Source organism: Onthophagus taurus, chromosome 11 (genome assembly GCF_036711975.1).
Source record: "Onthophagus taurus isolate NC chromosome 11, IU_Otau_3.0, whole genome shotgun sequence".
NCBI classification, from domain to species: Eukaryota; Metazoa; Arthropoda; class Insecta; order Coleoptera; family Scarabaeidae; genus Onthophagus; species Onthophagus taurus.
Window position 1 is genome coordinate 13,778,951 of NC_091976.1, and position 16,549 is coordinate 13,795,499.

General features: G+C 31.9%; 1 protein-coding gene across 3 annotated transcripts in view; it reads left to right on the forward strand.

Moving 5' to 3' along the window:
* The window catches only part of LOC111413572 (transcription factor Sox102F), a 232,035-nt gene that overhangs the window by 82,143 nt on the left and 133,343 nt on the right, over window positions 1–16,549 (forward strand). For 2 of the 3 annotated variants that reach the window (XM_023044597.2, XM_023044604.2), the window contains exons 1-2: window positions 2,763–2,865; window positions 2,986–3,038. In XM_023044597.2, the coding sequence (XP_022900365.2) occupies window positions 2,794–2,865; window positions 2,986–3,038 (125 nt within the window). In that variant the 5' untranslated portion in view covers window positions 2,763–2,793. Of the gene's footprint in view, window positions 1–2,762; window positions 2,866–2,985; window positions 3,039–16,549 lie in introns of those variants that run through there. The other variant, XM_071199723.1, reaches the window with a different exon arrangement.

A 16,549-nucleotide genomic window follows, 5' to 3' on the forward strand; every position in this document is an offset into this window, starting at 1 on the left:
AGTCCGTGTTAAAACCACTTAGATGCCTTGACACAATAATAACCGTAACTCAAGACCTCAGACTAAACGATACGTATAATAATTTGAAAAAAAGTAGAAATAGATGTGGCAAAGAAGGAAGCAAATGGTAGATTTATTCAAAGTTCTGGGAATAAGGTCGCAGCAGCTTGCAAGCTTGTAAAGAAAGAATGCAGAAAATGTGACAAGAAATCGCAAAAGCCCTCTAACTTAGACATAAACGTTTTGAATGACTCATTTCTAAACTGCAGGCAATTAGACTCTAGCAACAATTCGAATAATACAAATTCATTTCTACTATCGAAACAGAAACAAAGAAATACATCACTTAATCAGATTACGGACTTAGAGGAAGAGGAACTGCTACAAATAGTAAAAGACCAGAAAAAAGGAAGTACAATAGATATATAGGGAGGATTATCAACAAAAGTCTTAAAAGAAGTAATAATTTGTTTTTCTAAACAATTAACAGACATTTTCAATAAATGTATCAGAGGGAATTTTTCCAGAAGAACTAAAATACGGGAAAATTATACCTGGAGATCCCAACGACCTGACAATGTCCAAAATTTTGGAAATTGTCATAAAGAAGAGCTTACTTTAAAAATCCATAAACACGGCCACTGCTTAATATATTACAAATGACCATAAGAGGTTTTGATGAACAAAAATATACTCAAATTGCCTTTTATGATCTTAGCAAGGCATTTGATCTTGTAAATCATGACATTCTTACTAAGAAATTGAATAAATACGGAATAAGAGATGTCCTTAACCTGCTAGTTTCGTATCTGGATCAGCGACAACAACAAACTCACTGGAAAGGTGCAATATCGGAATGGAAGAGAGTAGAAACAAGAGTTCCGCAAGTTCTTGGGCCGATTCTTTTTTGATCTACATAAATGATCTGCCGGATTTTGTAGCATCGGATTCACTCTATCTTTAGGCGGACGATACTTCTTTCATAAACGTGGAAAAGGATATTGAAAAACTTCAGAAAAAACTAGTACAACAATAGTTGAGGCAGAAAAGTGGCTCAACTCGAACAAATTAAAATTAAATAAAACTAAAACCAAGTAACTCACGTTTTATACGAAAACCAATGATCACGTTACAAATCAAAAGACCAAATTCCTTGACGTGGTGTTTACGGAAACCTTGAGTTAGTCAGAAGACATATCTCAGCTTAAAAAGAAATTAGCAACTTCAATATATTGTTTGAAGGTATTGAAAAGGTTGGCGTTGTATGGCATAGCAATATGGAGTGCTTCCAGTGACCTAAAAGAAGTTTTCAAATTACAAAAGAAAGCGATAAGAAAGTTAGTAGGTCTAAAACAAAATCAGAATTGTAGAGGTCATTTTAAAACTTTAAAAATACCGACATTACCATCCTCATATATACTTACGTGCCTAGACTATATACACAAAAACAGGGATTCACTAACTACAATTACAGAGTCTCACCCCTATCGCAGATCTGGAGATGACATCAAACTTGCATATCACAAAATAACAAAATCACAAAAAAATTGTAACTATATATCTATAAAGGTATACAATGAATTATCACCCCATTTCAATACATTGAATATGAAGTGTTTTAAGAGATAGGTCAAGAATATGCTCTTAGAAAACGAATTCTACTCCATAGACGAATATTTTGCAGCAATAAAGATAAACTAATGAATACCTATTTTCTTTATTGTACATTTTGATGCATATTCAATAAACTTATTATTATTAATGGCCTAACCTTCAATAATATTAAAACGTTTTAGTTTATTATATTATGTTGGAGACTTTATTTACTGTGAATTTGACGTCTCCAATCTTAATCATAAACAAACTTGTCTCAAATAATATTTACACGCGAGTAAGAAGTTATTTTAAAATATTCTTATTTCATTATTTCAATAAAACATTTTCGAAAAACTTATTGTGATCAATCGTCCCGTAGAACAGGCCTTTTGGTTGGAATTTCGTTAAAACCGATTTTGATGGAAGAAGAGTTTTAACTATAACATCCACATTAATTTTATACTTAGCAGTTTTAGCCATCATTGCCAAATATACGCCAATGATGTTATTTTAAAGTATTTATTGTGACACTAATCGGACTGCTAAATCTTCAGCTCGAAATCTCGGTGTCATTCTCAATCAGAAGCTTTCATTTAACCTAGATATTGTTGGAGAGATGCACAATATTCTTGAATATATTAATGTTTACAATACTTTAAAATAGGGTATTGAACTTCATCGAGAATTTGTGTTTATTAAAAAATTATACGAGTTGAAATAATTTCTAAAACCTTCCGTCCTTGGTAGTCACATTTTTAGTAAAAACTAGAAAGTTCCGGGTTTAGCCGTGCGTTTGTTAAAATAATGTTTCGGATGGAACCGTTTCGTTTAGGTTGCAACCTCCTTTAGAAACAAGTTCAAAAGTTACTTTTTCTAATTACAGCGGCCGTGAAAGCTTTCGAACTTAAGGTTAAACCTACATTAATTTGAGCAGTTAAATTTTATTACTTAATTATATTTTATTTAATTTAAAGCTCTGTATCTGTTATAATTTCAAAGTTTCGTATAGTGCGATAATTATCTAGGATATCCCGTATAAAACTAATTTTTTATTTCCTTATGTCGTTTGAAAATCGTTTGGACCCACCTTAAGTTGGTATCTTATCATCGTCAGTCCTACGTTTTAATAAAGATTTACCGGTCTCGATACAAACCGTGTACTAAACGCAGTGTCAATAATACAGTTGATTGATACTTATGAAAGTGAAAAGCGCGGAAATGTCAACCTTATTCCCGGTTATCCTAAGGGACAAGACCGAGAGGACAATGGTACGAAAAACTTTGTTGATAGGAGTGTCTCCACATATTTGCACAAAATTTATTTATTTTATATATCTTCAAGAAAGATTTTATCGTTTAGTTACTAATAAAATTTTGTGTTTGTTGCAGAGGTGGAGAAATAGTTGTAAAGAGGATATTATTTTCCATGAAATGAATTCAAGGTAAGATTAATTAATTATTTTTAAATTAAGTTTTTATTGAAACCTTTTTAAAAAATCTATTATTACACAAGAACTTATAGAATTCATAAAATAATTTTTTCGTTATCTAAGTTACAACATAACTATTAATCAATAAAAGTTAAAATGTAACGAAATATAGATAAAGAAAATATTTATTGTTACTAACCTCGCCTAACAATAATTCTTTTAAACGTTTCTAATTTTTTTTGAGGCACCTTTTGTATTGTTGCTTCTAGTAAATTTAGTAATAATCGTTTCGTGAATTGTTTTGTCCTCCGTTCTATTACAAAACGTTTCGATATCCTTTCAACCGTATCCGAGTACACACACCACCGAATGAACAAGATACGAAAGGATACAACACGAGCCGCGCTCGGCAGCTCGGATAGCAGGTTACAACTTGCACAAGTTGGCGCAAACGGCAGCAACGTATCGTAAATAAAACATCGGATACGGCAAACGCATTACCATTAATTTAAATGCAATTACGACTTCTTCTGTGGGCGGCTCTCGATTCGACGACCGTACTCTTATATACCGCCTTCTTCTTCTCTTTATATCTTAAAATAATTCAACAACAACTATCATTTTTACACTAACATCTAACATCAAGTTGAAGAAGAAAAATTTACTTTTTTTTGTTCACAGTTAGAAATTCTGTTGATGGTTTATTGTGTTAATTTTTTTATTGAAAAAATTGTATGGTGTGGTAGGAAATTGAAAATAAATCCCATTTTATGTCCATACAAAATTGTTTAAATCTCCTATTTCAATCAATGGGTAATAATTCTTTCTTAATAAATAAATAACGTTTTATCTTATTCGTATATAGAATGATAAAAATACAATTGAAACTAAATGTTTTTGTTAGTCAACAAAATAATTTATTCTTAAATTTAATCGTCTTAAACTTATTAATGGGAATTAAGAATTAAATTTGTTATTAATTATTATATAAATTATGAAGAAGGTGGTCTTAAATTATTAAGTTATTAAGAAACAATTTTTCTAATTTCTGTTTTCGAAGAATTTAAAATCAAAGCTTACATAAAACGATTTACGATTTATTATTAAAATTTAATTGACAGTAGTCTATCATCCTGTCGTGTTCCGTTGATTCCTCGGGAGAGTTTCGATTGCGGTTAATTTGATCGTAGTTAAAACCCAGTCTTTCGAAATCAATAATAACACGGCAAAATTAGCAATTGGCGGCTACCGTTGCCTGTGCCGCCGCCGTTGCTGCATTCATTAATAAAGTCGAACCCGTCTATTTATAGGCATGTTCGCGATCTAAGTTGTAATCTGCGGACAGCCGCCGGTTTATTGACAAATAAATAAATCACCCACGTCCAGTCGATTGAAATTTATGTCCAACAAATCTTAAACACCACTATAATATTTATCCCATTCTCTAAATCGATAATAATTAGTAGATTTTAGACAAATTATAAAGGTTTTTTAAGTAGATCGGTTTTTGCATTGTTTGTCAAAAAGAAAAAAAAATAAATAAAAAAGAAAGAGATTCCTTAAGGTATCAAGAGAGTTGGTTGGAAGCTGCTTAAATAACAGCACAATTGCACGAGATTGCCGAATACATCTGCATAATTTAAAGTTCGGATGGCGAAGTCGAGACAGCAGAGAGAAAGAGAGATGCGGTTCGGATATCGTTTTGGCTTTTTTGGACTTAATTCAGGTTCCCTAATGAATATTTCTTCCCCGATCGGAAGACAAATGGGACCCGGAGAGGCGGCCAAAGTGGCGCATTCTTGAACCGAATAAGTAATCGACACGTCCGTTGGTTAAAAGTCGTAAATTATTGGATCGAGTTTAAGCAATCGAGGACAATGCCATTTGGCCAATATTAAAAGTAACGAGATTTAAAAATCATTTTTTAAATGGATTTTTATAAATTTTTTAGCAGAAAATTTTGACTAAAAAATTGCAAATAAAATTGTGTTATTTTTCGAAATGAAGTAATTGGATACTTTTGGTGGAGTTAAATTTCAGTAGAACACGATGGTCATTCTTCAACGAGACCAAACTGATCCTGAAGTTGCACTACACACGTAACTACCGAATAAATATCGCGCGATACAATCGTAGTGGTCGCGGTCGTGGCAATGGCAGGAACAAGAAAATAAGCCCCCGGCCCTCCACCCTTCTCTCGAAGAGATCGAAATCCTGAATTTACAAAGCTACCGGCCGAGCAGCAGATCGCATCTGGCTAATGGCACGGTCCTCCTTCATTAACACACCGGACGACCAGAAGACCGACGACGACGGTCCGGCCAAAGAGAAGGAACCCCCTTTTGCAAAATCCCCCCTTTCTTCTTCTTGTACGTTCGTTTCAACCCGAGAAGAAGTACCTAGAGTGGTGTTCCTTTACGGTTCCCTTTTACCACCGAGACTTTTATCTGCATACCTTTAATTTGCTATTATTATTCACCGGCGAACATAATTGACCGCTCGGGTTTGTATTCAAGAGGTTGTACTACACTCATTATGCGAGTCGACTCGGTCACGACTTCTTAACTTTGTCCAAAGAGTTAGACTTCTCTCTTTACCTTTCGTCTTCTTCTACTACTACTCTCTAAGTCAAAGAATTTTTTTTTTGAATCAACTTTTTGAAAATCTATTTAAAATTTACAATTTAACATATTTTCAATATGTTAATAATTACAAATTCAAATACTGCTTTCAACTTATACACTTTTACCTTGCTGCCTTTACAGGGATTAGTCAATTAATCGGTTCTAAATCAGATCCTAAATCTGTTTCACTCGAGTTGCTATTTACAAAATCCAAGTACTTTCAAATACTGACAGTTTGATTGAACGTGTGGTGACAATACTGAAGGAATGATGGAAAGATTGAAACAAAAATTAAACTCAGCTTAATCCACTCCTATTACCGCACCGAATACTGGGGAAAGTATCATCCAACTCTTTTTTGTCCATGACTTGCAGCATGTTTGCACGCCCGGCATAGTAAAGAGCATTCGTTGCTGAATTAGAATTCTGTTTTAGAACCATTTCGATTTCTTCACATTATTGAGACTTATTAGGAAACGTTAACTGCTTTAACCTCAAATTATGCATTTTTCCCCTTTATCTGTGTACGCTTTGAGATATTCAACGTGGTTTTCTTAAACTCTTCAACGCTTACACTACCTATCCAGCGTGTTAAATATTCAGCCCGTAACTTTGCTTCAGTTTGGCTATAATTCTCGTATCATTTGCTAACTGAAACAATTGCTCCTTAATTTTTGCCATTATTGTCAAGAAAATAGTTAAAAATATGTTATATAGCAGAGGAGATAATCTTCATCTTCACCTACTTGCCGTTATTTTTTAGACAAGAACCAGTAACACTTTTTAACTGATTACTGCAGCTGATTTTACCTTTGTTGTGATGTAAGCGCATCATTTGGCTTGTAGTTATTATGTATCCCTGTAGGTTGGCGTCGATCATCTTTGCCAACTACCCATCTTCAACGGAATTAGAAGAAATTTTGACATTTAAGAGCACTGTAATGATCTGCTGTCTGTTCATCTGAAGATTCCCAGCTTGCTGTACTTCTCCTCCATATTCTCAAAACCCAAATTTATGCTCGAGACTAGCCTTTCTCTTCGATTTCTTTTTGTTTAGTTTCAATAATCCGAGCAGTAGACTTAGTAGAAGGGCTTCCTGTTCACTGGTTGTGATAAATCTTTCTCCAATTTTGAGATTATTTGGAGTAATCTTGGTTTTTCATGAAATTTATAATGTTGCAGTTTCTGGAAAGCTTTTACTTCCGTTGTTATACGTTCTCTCAAATTTATGTTTTGCCTTTCAATAAACTGTTATGCCATTGGCAACAACTTATTAACAGAATTATGGCACAAGCAAAAATAATGTTTGTAATCTTCATCATCGGTCACAGGTCAAATACTACGATAATACTGATGATTTGGAATTACTGTGTTAGGTCAAAAAAAGTAGTGATTGAGATTGAAGTAAAAACTACCGGTGTCAGGAATGACGGCCTAATTGGTGGTGTAGGGTCCCCTAAAAATTGTTGTTATTGGTTATTGGTTCTAAATGTGAAAGGTCGCAATATTAGTTCTATATAAGATATTGTTAAATATCATCTATAAATTTAGAAACCCTTAGATATTCTGTATAAATCCTTTCAAAATTTTCAAGAAATACCTATTTAACGTTAAATTATACCAATTTATAAGCTTCCATTTTGAAAATGAGTTATTTAATTTGACGTTTGTTGAAACTGTTAGGCATTAAAAAATAGAACTTATTGGGGTCTTAAAGAAACGTTCGATATTAAATTGTACCAAATTATAAACTTTTAGGATGACCATTTTATGGTATATGAAATTTTAATTACCGCGATTTAATTTCACCTTTGCTGAAAGTGTGATCAAAGAAAAAATTGTTTTCTCTAAAACGGTTAAGATATGAATTTTTGTGAGATAATAAATTAACGTTCGACGTTAGATTATACCAAATTATCAACTTTTAAGGTGACGTTCGTTGAAAGAGTTACACAAAAGAAATATTTTTTCCATAACTATTAGGAATTAACAAATGAAACTTTACTTTTGTATTTTTAAACTTTATTAATAATTGAAAATAAATGAAATAAGAATTTTAACTTTATATGGAAATGGTTACAAATCCATGGATACAATTGGAAATCATAACCAAATCTCAGAAAATCTCATAGAAAACTTCTATGACATCCCTGATATCTTTAAAAATGGATATGCCTCTAAAATGTTCTAAAAATCCCATAAATTCTTTCGTTATTCTGGAATATACTTTAAAAATCCTTTTAATTTATGTAAACTTGAAGCTATTTTTAAGATTTCTGGACAACATTAGACTCATATTCGAACAACTTTCGGAAACCGTTTCTGATTTTTGACATTATTGGTTAAATTTAAACCGATCTGTATGGGTTGTAATCTGATATTGGTATAGTTGTAATAAATTCTTTAGCCATTCAACAAATTTTAAACAAATTTTGCCAAACTCATCACTTCGAAATCATTTTTCTGAAAATGGATAGAATAGAAATTTTGAGATAATTGAGACAGTTCTTAATAATCTTAATCATACAATCTAATAATTACGCCGAAAGAGATCCACAAATAATTTGATTGGGACCATTGGTGCTAAATCCATATAATGTTTAAGATCCTTTAACCTAGGCGAAACAACTTCTAGCGTTCCTAATAATTGTAAGGTTGCAGTATTTGGACGGTATGATAGAAAGAGATTGCTCTCACTCAAAAATCACACAAAACCATTACCTGTGCAAGTCCAAAACGAGACCTTACTTAGATAACATTATCATTGTTCCTCTTTTCCATAAAAAATACAATTTACATGAGGAGATTTTCAAACCATCAACTCTACTTTCCATCAGTTCGAGTTGATTCAATTCGATTAGTTTTGTGAGGTGAAATTCAATTATCCTCTTTGAGAAAAATACACTCACATCAATTTCACGCTTCAAAGATTCAACTAAGTTGCATAAGTGCCATAGATAATAACACAATTTTATTTATAAAAGTAGTTAGAAATTGCTCTTATTAATTTAATTTTTATTCTACCGAGTATAGAAAATTGCGTTTGTTTTAACTTTCGAAAGTTTGGTTAATCTTTAACCTATTTTAATATATTTAACATTGCATTTGAATAACCTTCACCTCTAAGCATATCTACGAATTAGAAAATAAAGCTCTCCAACTTGAAAATAAAAATTAATTTCTATTAAAACAAACTTGATAAACGTTTGTTATTGACCAAAAGATAAAACCACTTATAAATAAAGGTACTAAGCACTCGAAAATTTCGGTGACTTTCGATGATATCCTTGATTATTTATTTTTTAATGTATTGAGTAAATAAAACGAGGAAGAATAATCATTTTCAACGTTGATTCCTGTCATCGTAAAAATTGTTATCGTCGCTGGTTATTTGTAAAATATTAGGAGTCTTTATCTATGTGTGCACTGCGTTTTTTTTGCAGCAATAATAGTGGAAGGTATACTTCTCATTGCGTAATGCAAACGCTTTTTGTAGTTGGAGACGTTGTCAATTTTGCTATTGAGTAATATCACGGTGCCAACCAACACTTTTGCCGTGTTTGAATTGGATAAGGATTTTTTTTATTATTATTATTTCTGACAAATATATAGTTTGTCGATATTTACTTAATAATTTTACTTATCTTTTTATTTATTTCTTTTAAGTACGTTATTCCATTTTTAGATTCTCCTTATTTCTTCCTCGAGTTTTACAAAAGGTCAATAATTACCCTCTCGTAATTAATTTCCCGTTCGATTGTTTTTACTCCACGACACATTCACGAACATCAGCTCACATTGTTGTTCACCGAGTATTTCTTTGTCGACGATTACCAACTCAACAAAAGCGGCTTTTAGAAGTTACACGTAGGTAGCAAGTTTGAACACGACTTCTTCTTCGGGTCACGAAAGGCGACCGTCAATTATTTCGGTATGCGCCGTCACTTGTTTTCCATTGTTTTATTGTTAATTTACGGTGAATGTATTATGTAGTCAGAGTGTAATCAGTTATCTCCTCGAAGATTTTGAAAAATTTTCTAAAGGTGAACGTTGTCGATATTCACGTTTTGATAAATTTATGGTTGACAATCTTTCCATTGTGCTTAAAATGATTGAAAATTAAAGACGAAAAACGAAAAACGCAGAAGACCCCAGTTAAAAGTTATTAATATGACGTGGTTTAAAATAGCAAAAGTAAGAAGAAGGAAAAAATTCTAAAAGGGGTTTAACCCTTCTCTACATTTTTGGGGATATTTAACACCTCTTTTCCCAAAAAATTCTCGACCATCTGCTGAAACTAATTTAGTTTTCCCAAAACGCGTAATAAATTTGAAAGGAAATACGATTTTTTAGATTTAAATCCAAAAACAAACTTTTTCTCTAAAAACATCGTTAAAACGTAATTTTAACGACGTTTACAAATTTTGTCGTGATTATTAATCGTTCATATTTTCGTTCTGTACAAATGATGTTATTTTTACTAAGAAAACGTACCCCGGTCCTAATCTAAACACAGTGCCGTAACAAATCGCCCTGTAAAATCATGTACGAAGATAATCGAATGCGTGTATCCTGGTGTGCAAATTGACAAATGAGGGACCGCTCCATGTGTGCACGTCTGTTTAAGACCTCCTGTGTTTCTTGTATGTTAACCTTGTCTTCGTTATAGACACATTTCAACCCTGCGTTGTATACAAATTGTTTCTGGAATAACTTTAAAATGTTTTCTCATTAACTAAAATGAGTTTGAAACTTTACTTTCCAAGGGGTTGTTATTATTATTTAAAAGTCTCAAACAAACTTCTTGTAGAACACTTTAGAATTAGCAATTACTCATCCACTTCACACAGTTTTAAAGTTTCCTATTTTGCAACTATGTTCTCCAATATTGATACGCGATTTGCACGCGATCCAATACTTACAAAAAAAAATAAAGCCCACTAACGAAAGCTCGGACGATTAATTATGCGTTTTTACTTCGTTTTATTATCGATGTAATTAAGTACAAACACACAGCACAGCGTACGGCGCCGTCATCAAATTGATTATGGGTTTTCCACCCCCACCCAACCCCCATCATCATTTCAGTTTTTCCCTCTTCTTTTTAACCGCTTCAGAACTCAAAGAGACGTACGCGGGATTTTTGCAAAAAGAATCCTGATTGATCCGTCTCATCTGAGCAAAATAAACTGATATATCGAGAGGTATCCTCTAATTCGTGTGCATCCTTTTAGAACCAGACCTAACGGACACGGTTTAGTTAATCGAGTTATTGGAGTTAACTTCCTTTTTTATTTTTTATTTTCTTTAGGGTTCGGTATTTTTTTTTTTAGTTATAGGTGATTAGAAATCTTTTAGAAAAACATTTTAAATTTTTGTAGTTAAATAATTTATTTTTAAGTCAGAAATTGTACATCTCTTTAATGAAAAAAAAATAGGATAATTTAACTCAAGATGAAAATAGTAATAATAAAACTTATTTAAATTTTCCTAAGTTGACCGTAGATATTTATAAAAAATGATTTTCTTGAAAATTTGCTATGAGAATTTTTCAAGTTATCTATTTATTATCTTTGTGTACCCTTATAACAATGTATGCATTTATGTTAAATTGATATTTATTTATTCCACAAGAAATGCGTAGATTTCCTGCTGTTATATTATGTGTTTTATGTTCTATTATTTATGTATACATATTTATATGTTAAATTATGAACAGCAAGACATTTACTTAATGAGGTAGAAATCAAAAAGCTTTTAAAAAAGATTTTATAGTAACTGGAATGCAAAAATCAAGATATGTCAGCAAAAAAGTAGAAATCTTAATATAGAAGAATTTAATGGCTACTTATCAAAGATTGAACCAATGGTACACATATTATTTTTATATAAATTAAGAGATACATCGATTAAAGACTTTTTACGTCATCATTTTGAAAACTGGCATAAAATTAATTAAATTTAATTTACTTATAATAACTTCACATTTATTTTTAGGAATTAAGAAACGAGTTATATCTCATATGAAAGCTTAAAATGTTTTCTAAAATGTTGTATGATAATCTAAAGTATCAACATTTCTTGGAAAAGAATTTTTAAAAGCCGTGTCAGCAAAAGATTTTGTTTTGACGATGTTTTTTGAAGTATCTAAATTTTAAAAAATCACTTCCGATTTATTTGTAGATATGAAAGAATGATTTATATATTGAATTAAACGTTGAAATGTCCTCTTCAAGATGATGTAGTATAAGAAAACTAACAAGAAAGACATTTTTGAATAAATCTGTATATAAAGGTTAGATTGAAGGTCATTTTGGTAGATGTCAATTTAAAAAAATCACTACTCCTTTATTTTTGGGAATTAAGATATGAGTTATATCTTACATGAAAGCTTAAAATATTCTCTTTAAAACGTTGTGTGATAACCTTTATTAATTAAATAACTATTAATAATAAATTATTAAATAACAACATTAATTAGAAATAAATTAAAAAAAATAATATTAAAAAATGTTAGTTCGATGTTAGTTCGAAATGTACCTACATTTTAAAGAACCAACTCCGGTTTATTTCTGGATATAAAGAAATGATTTACGTATATATTAAATTGAACTTTAAAAATCACAATATTACTATTACTATACGAATTAATATATTCAGTACCGGTTTCGGCTAAAATGCCATCATCAGCTGAATCTACAATGATATTAAATCAAACGACAAGAACATATCTTAAAATAAATGATAATACAACTTACTGTCAAAGATAAAATAAGAACTTAAACATAAGTTAAAAAACTTAATGTAAAACTAAAATGAAAATCTTTAAAAATAAATGTAAATTATACAAAATTTTAGACTTACATGATAAGATAACAATAAACTACACTACAAAGGCGAATGAACTGACAGTAAAAAAAAAAGTTTAAGTTAAAAAGTTTGTTTCGATGTAAATTAAAAAAAAAATACTTTCGGTTTATTTGTTGATATAAAGAAATGATATAAATATATATAAATTATATATTAAATTAAACTTTGAAATAAACTTTTGTCTCTTACAAGACGATGTAATATAACGTATATATAAACAATAAAACTAAAGAGAAAACATTTTTAAATAAATTTGTGCATAGAGGTTAGGTTGAAAATGAATTTGAATGATGTCAACTTAAAAATATCACTGCTCCTTTATTTTTTGAAATTAAGAAACAAGTTATGTCTTGTATGAAAGCATAAAATGAATGACAACTTATAGTGACATTCAACATTTGTTGGAAAAGTATGTTTAAAATCGTATCGTTAAAAAAGTTTGTTCCGATGATGTTTTTTGATGTAAATTTAAAAAAATCTCTTCTTCTAATTAAATATTAAAATGTCCTCTTCAAGACAATGTTATATATTCCATATGTTAACATCAATACTTAAGGGAAAATCTTAGTAGTACTTTGCTTGAAATCTTCTAGCGCATTGAAAATAATTTGAATATAATATGGCTCGCTAATATTATAAAATGTGTTATTCGAGAAGCCCAAATAACGATAATGTTCATTCTCAGCTGACTCAACTCAGTGACTTAGCGTTTTGAAGACATCATGTAGCTTAACCCAGTAAGCGGTAAATTCAGCCTGGGTCGAAGATAAATTATCCTTAAAATGATCCATGTCCAAGTTGGTCTTTTACGTCGATGACGTCCACTACAAATTGCATGAAGCATGATACCCAACTTATTGATATTCGTAGATTGAATATCAGACAAATGTATGACACGTTCTTTCCGCAATAAGGGAAAGGTTGAAATAGATGGCATCTATTTCTATATACAAGTTTAAATTTGCTAGTAAGGGTATCTAGAGTTGATGGTCAATCGTTTATCAAAAATTTTGGAATACCGTTATTTCAAGGAGTAAGAAAGCGTTCATTGTTTGTCATTCTTGACAAATCGATATTATTCCTCGTCATAATACCTGGAAAGAAAACTTTGGAAAACTGGAAATGCTCGAAGAACTCATTTCAGTATTAGGCACTGTCCAAACAAACATATCATGCTATTATATATTCTTGTAAGCTTCATTCTAGCATACAATTTTCCTACACACGCTGTAACTTTCGATACTGCAGCAGTTTCCTTTTCCTATATTTAAAATGCATGTTAAATAAAAATGAATCATTGATATCATTGACAATTTTTTTTTCATAAATATGTGATTAATCTTTCCATTGTGTTTAAAATGGCTGATAATTAAAGAGAGAAAAAAAGAGAAAATTAAAGATCTATTTTCGTTAATTTCTCGCTAGATACATCGTCCGATCCTTTCAACTTTTCAACCATTCCTAATTGGCGTAGTACATTAACTCCAATTACCTCCCCGGACGATTGATTTCAAAGGTTTCCTCGGACCATTTAAACCCGATAACTACTTCGGGTTGCGCGTCCAAAAATAAACCATGCACCTTTGTGAATCGAAATAATATTGTGTCCCCGAGGCTTTAATCCGGATCCATTTCACATCGTCTTTCAAAAATTCTAAAAATATCTGCTCATCGTTTCTTTCATACGTGTCCACAAAGGGGGAAACATAATTCATATCAAACTTAATATCCGACGTGTCTTTGCGCGTGTTACGATTTTAAGAGAGAAAGAGGAAAAACGAACGGCGAACATTAATGTCTGCGTTAATGTCCCTATTTCACGGGTTAGTAAACAACAACTCTGGCTCGTATTTCTCTTCTTCGTTACCTAAAAGAAAGAAAATAAAACAGAAAGAATCGCTACGGTAGGTGTTAAAAGCCGTCTTAATAATGGTCGTGGGTACAAAGAGATTTTCAGTTGAGAACGTAAGAATTCACCGACATGAAATGTTTTTTCGGACGACGTTAAGTACCTTGAGGATTGCGAAAATTACCTCGATGAGTTAGAGGATTCGTTTGAGTTTCGCAAATCGTTTAAGTCCCTTTGAAAATTTATTATCTGGTGCAAATTAAAAAAAAAATAAACAAATTACAAATTATGACATTTATAATGTGTTATAATAAAATTATTTTAAGAAATAATGAGTGTTATTTACTCTTGGAAATCGACCTGTTTTTTCTTTTATAAACCAATTTCTTTAATGGTCTTAATCGATCCGATAATGTTCTTCAATATCCGTTCGGTGGAGTTAATTTCTCTTTAAAACCCGATGATTAAACTAAATCACCCTAATAAAATAAATATGCAAATTTGAAAGTTGGATGATTAATAATTGAAAATCATGGTGTTAACCGTTATTAACGAGAAGTTAAAAAACCAGCTGAACTTGAACCTTTTGTTTGTTCTTTTTTCTCTCCTTTTCAAACGTTGATATGCAAAAATCGTCGACTCATTCTTCTCACCCTAAACCATTCTTTTTTTCAACTGCTACCGTTTCGAATGTCATTTAACAAGCCGAGATCAACACTAAAAAGTAAGAGTCATGGTAACTTGCAAGAAATAAACGTTACGAAAGTAATTAGGGGATTTCCTAAAGATTAAAGGGATTACAAGAAGCTTTCAAAAAGAATGTCGCATAAAGCTCGATTTGGTAGCCTTTTTGTATTGAAGACCATAACATCATCTCTTAAGATAGGCACTCGGAGGGATTGAGGAAGTAAATAAGTACAAGTGGCTGAAGCAGCAGAAGGAAGGAGGAGGGACCAATATAGGAGCGACTCTCTACGTTCATTATGAATTAATGTTTGACCTTTCACATCAAACGGCGAATGCTCATTTCTGCAATGGACGACGCTCTCGGTCTTCAAGCATTTTCTTCGTCCGCTGTGGATGGCGTGTGCACAATACACGGCAGAACTTTAATCTACGATATTAAAGAAAAATGAAGAGATTAAAGGTCATATAAAGGTAAATCGTGTGTGAGAACAGATTAAAAGTATTGTCTAGAAATAAATTTACGAAAAAGTAAAAAATGAGATTTATTTTTTGCTTAATTAAAATGTTAAATCAAATTAAAATTTTTATACTTATAGAAAGCAATTTGGAAAAAGGTTATTTTTTTTGGATTTAACGAAGATCTATTGAGGGTTTTTCTACGAAAATTTCAATAACGAAAAGTGCTACATATTTTCCGTTCGGAAAACTTTAGAGTATCGAAACATTAGGGGTAGTAGGGTTTGTACAAGACTTATGTGTCGGATTGTTAGGACAAAACGACGTAAAACAAGCCGGAAGTAGTCCCGAGGGTGTAGTTTCGACGCCGTCTCGTGGTGGTGGGCGTTTGGTGGAGGGGTTTCGACTGAAAAATACGATCGGACCGAGACTTCCGTTTCGAAAAATGATCCGCCGAGGGGCCGGCAATTCTTAAATAATTGACTCGAGTCCGGTTTTGAAAATGAATTACAACCGCCCGCCACCATAAGCATCCCCGTATATAAGACCTATTCGAAACGCCGCACCAAGGGCGAAGGGGGAATGTTCGCTTATGCAAGATGCAAGAGGGAGGAAAAGCCCGAAACTGGCGCCGTTTCTGACTCGAATTCATTCCGGCAAAAGGCCCTGGTTTATGTGCCATGCATTATACATGGAGAGTGATGTGAAGTTGTTCGGCGGAGAGTAAATGCATCTTTCTGTATAAAAAAATCTATATATGCCGGACTACACTGAATTGTTTATATCTAAAAAAAATCTAAAGTGAAAATCGAATGTACAATAAAAATTAAAGGAACAAAAAGAATCGTGTAAAAACCGGTATGCAAAATTACAGTCGCGTGTTTCGAGACGATTTGTTCCGTGCCGATTTTTAAAGTCTCGATGTGTTATTTATTGAGGTAGACGCCGACGGTAGTAACCTTAGGACAATTGCCGTGTAAGGATTCGAATAACAGCACGAACTCACTACCAGTTTTAAATCTCTTTGTCCAACACTA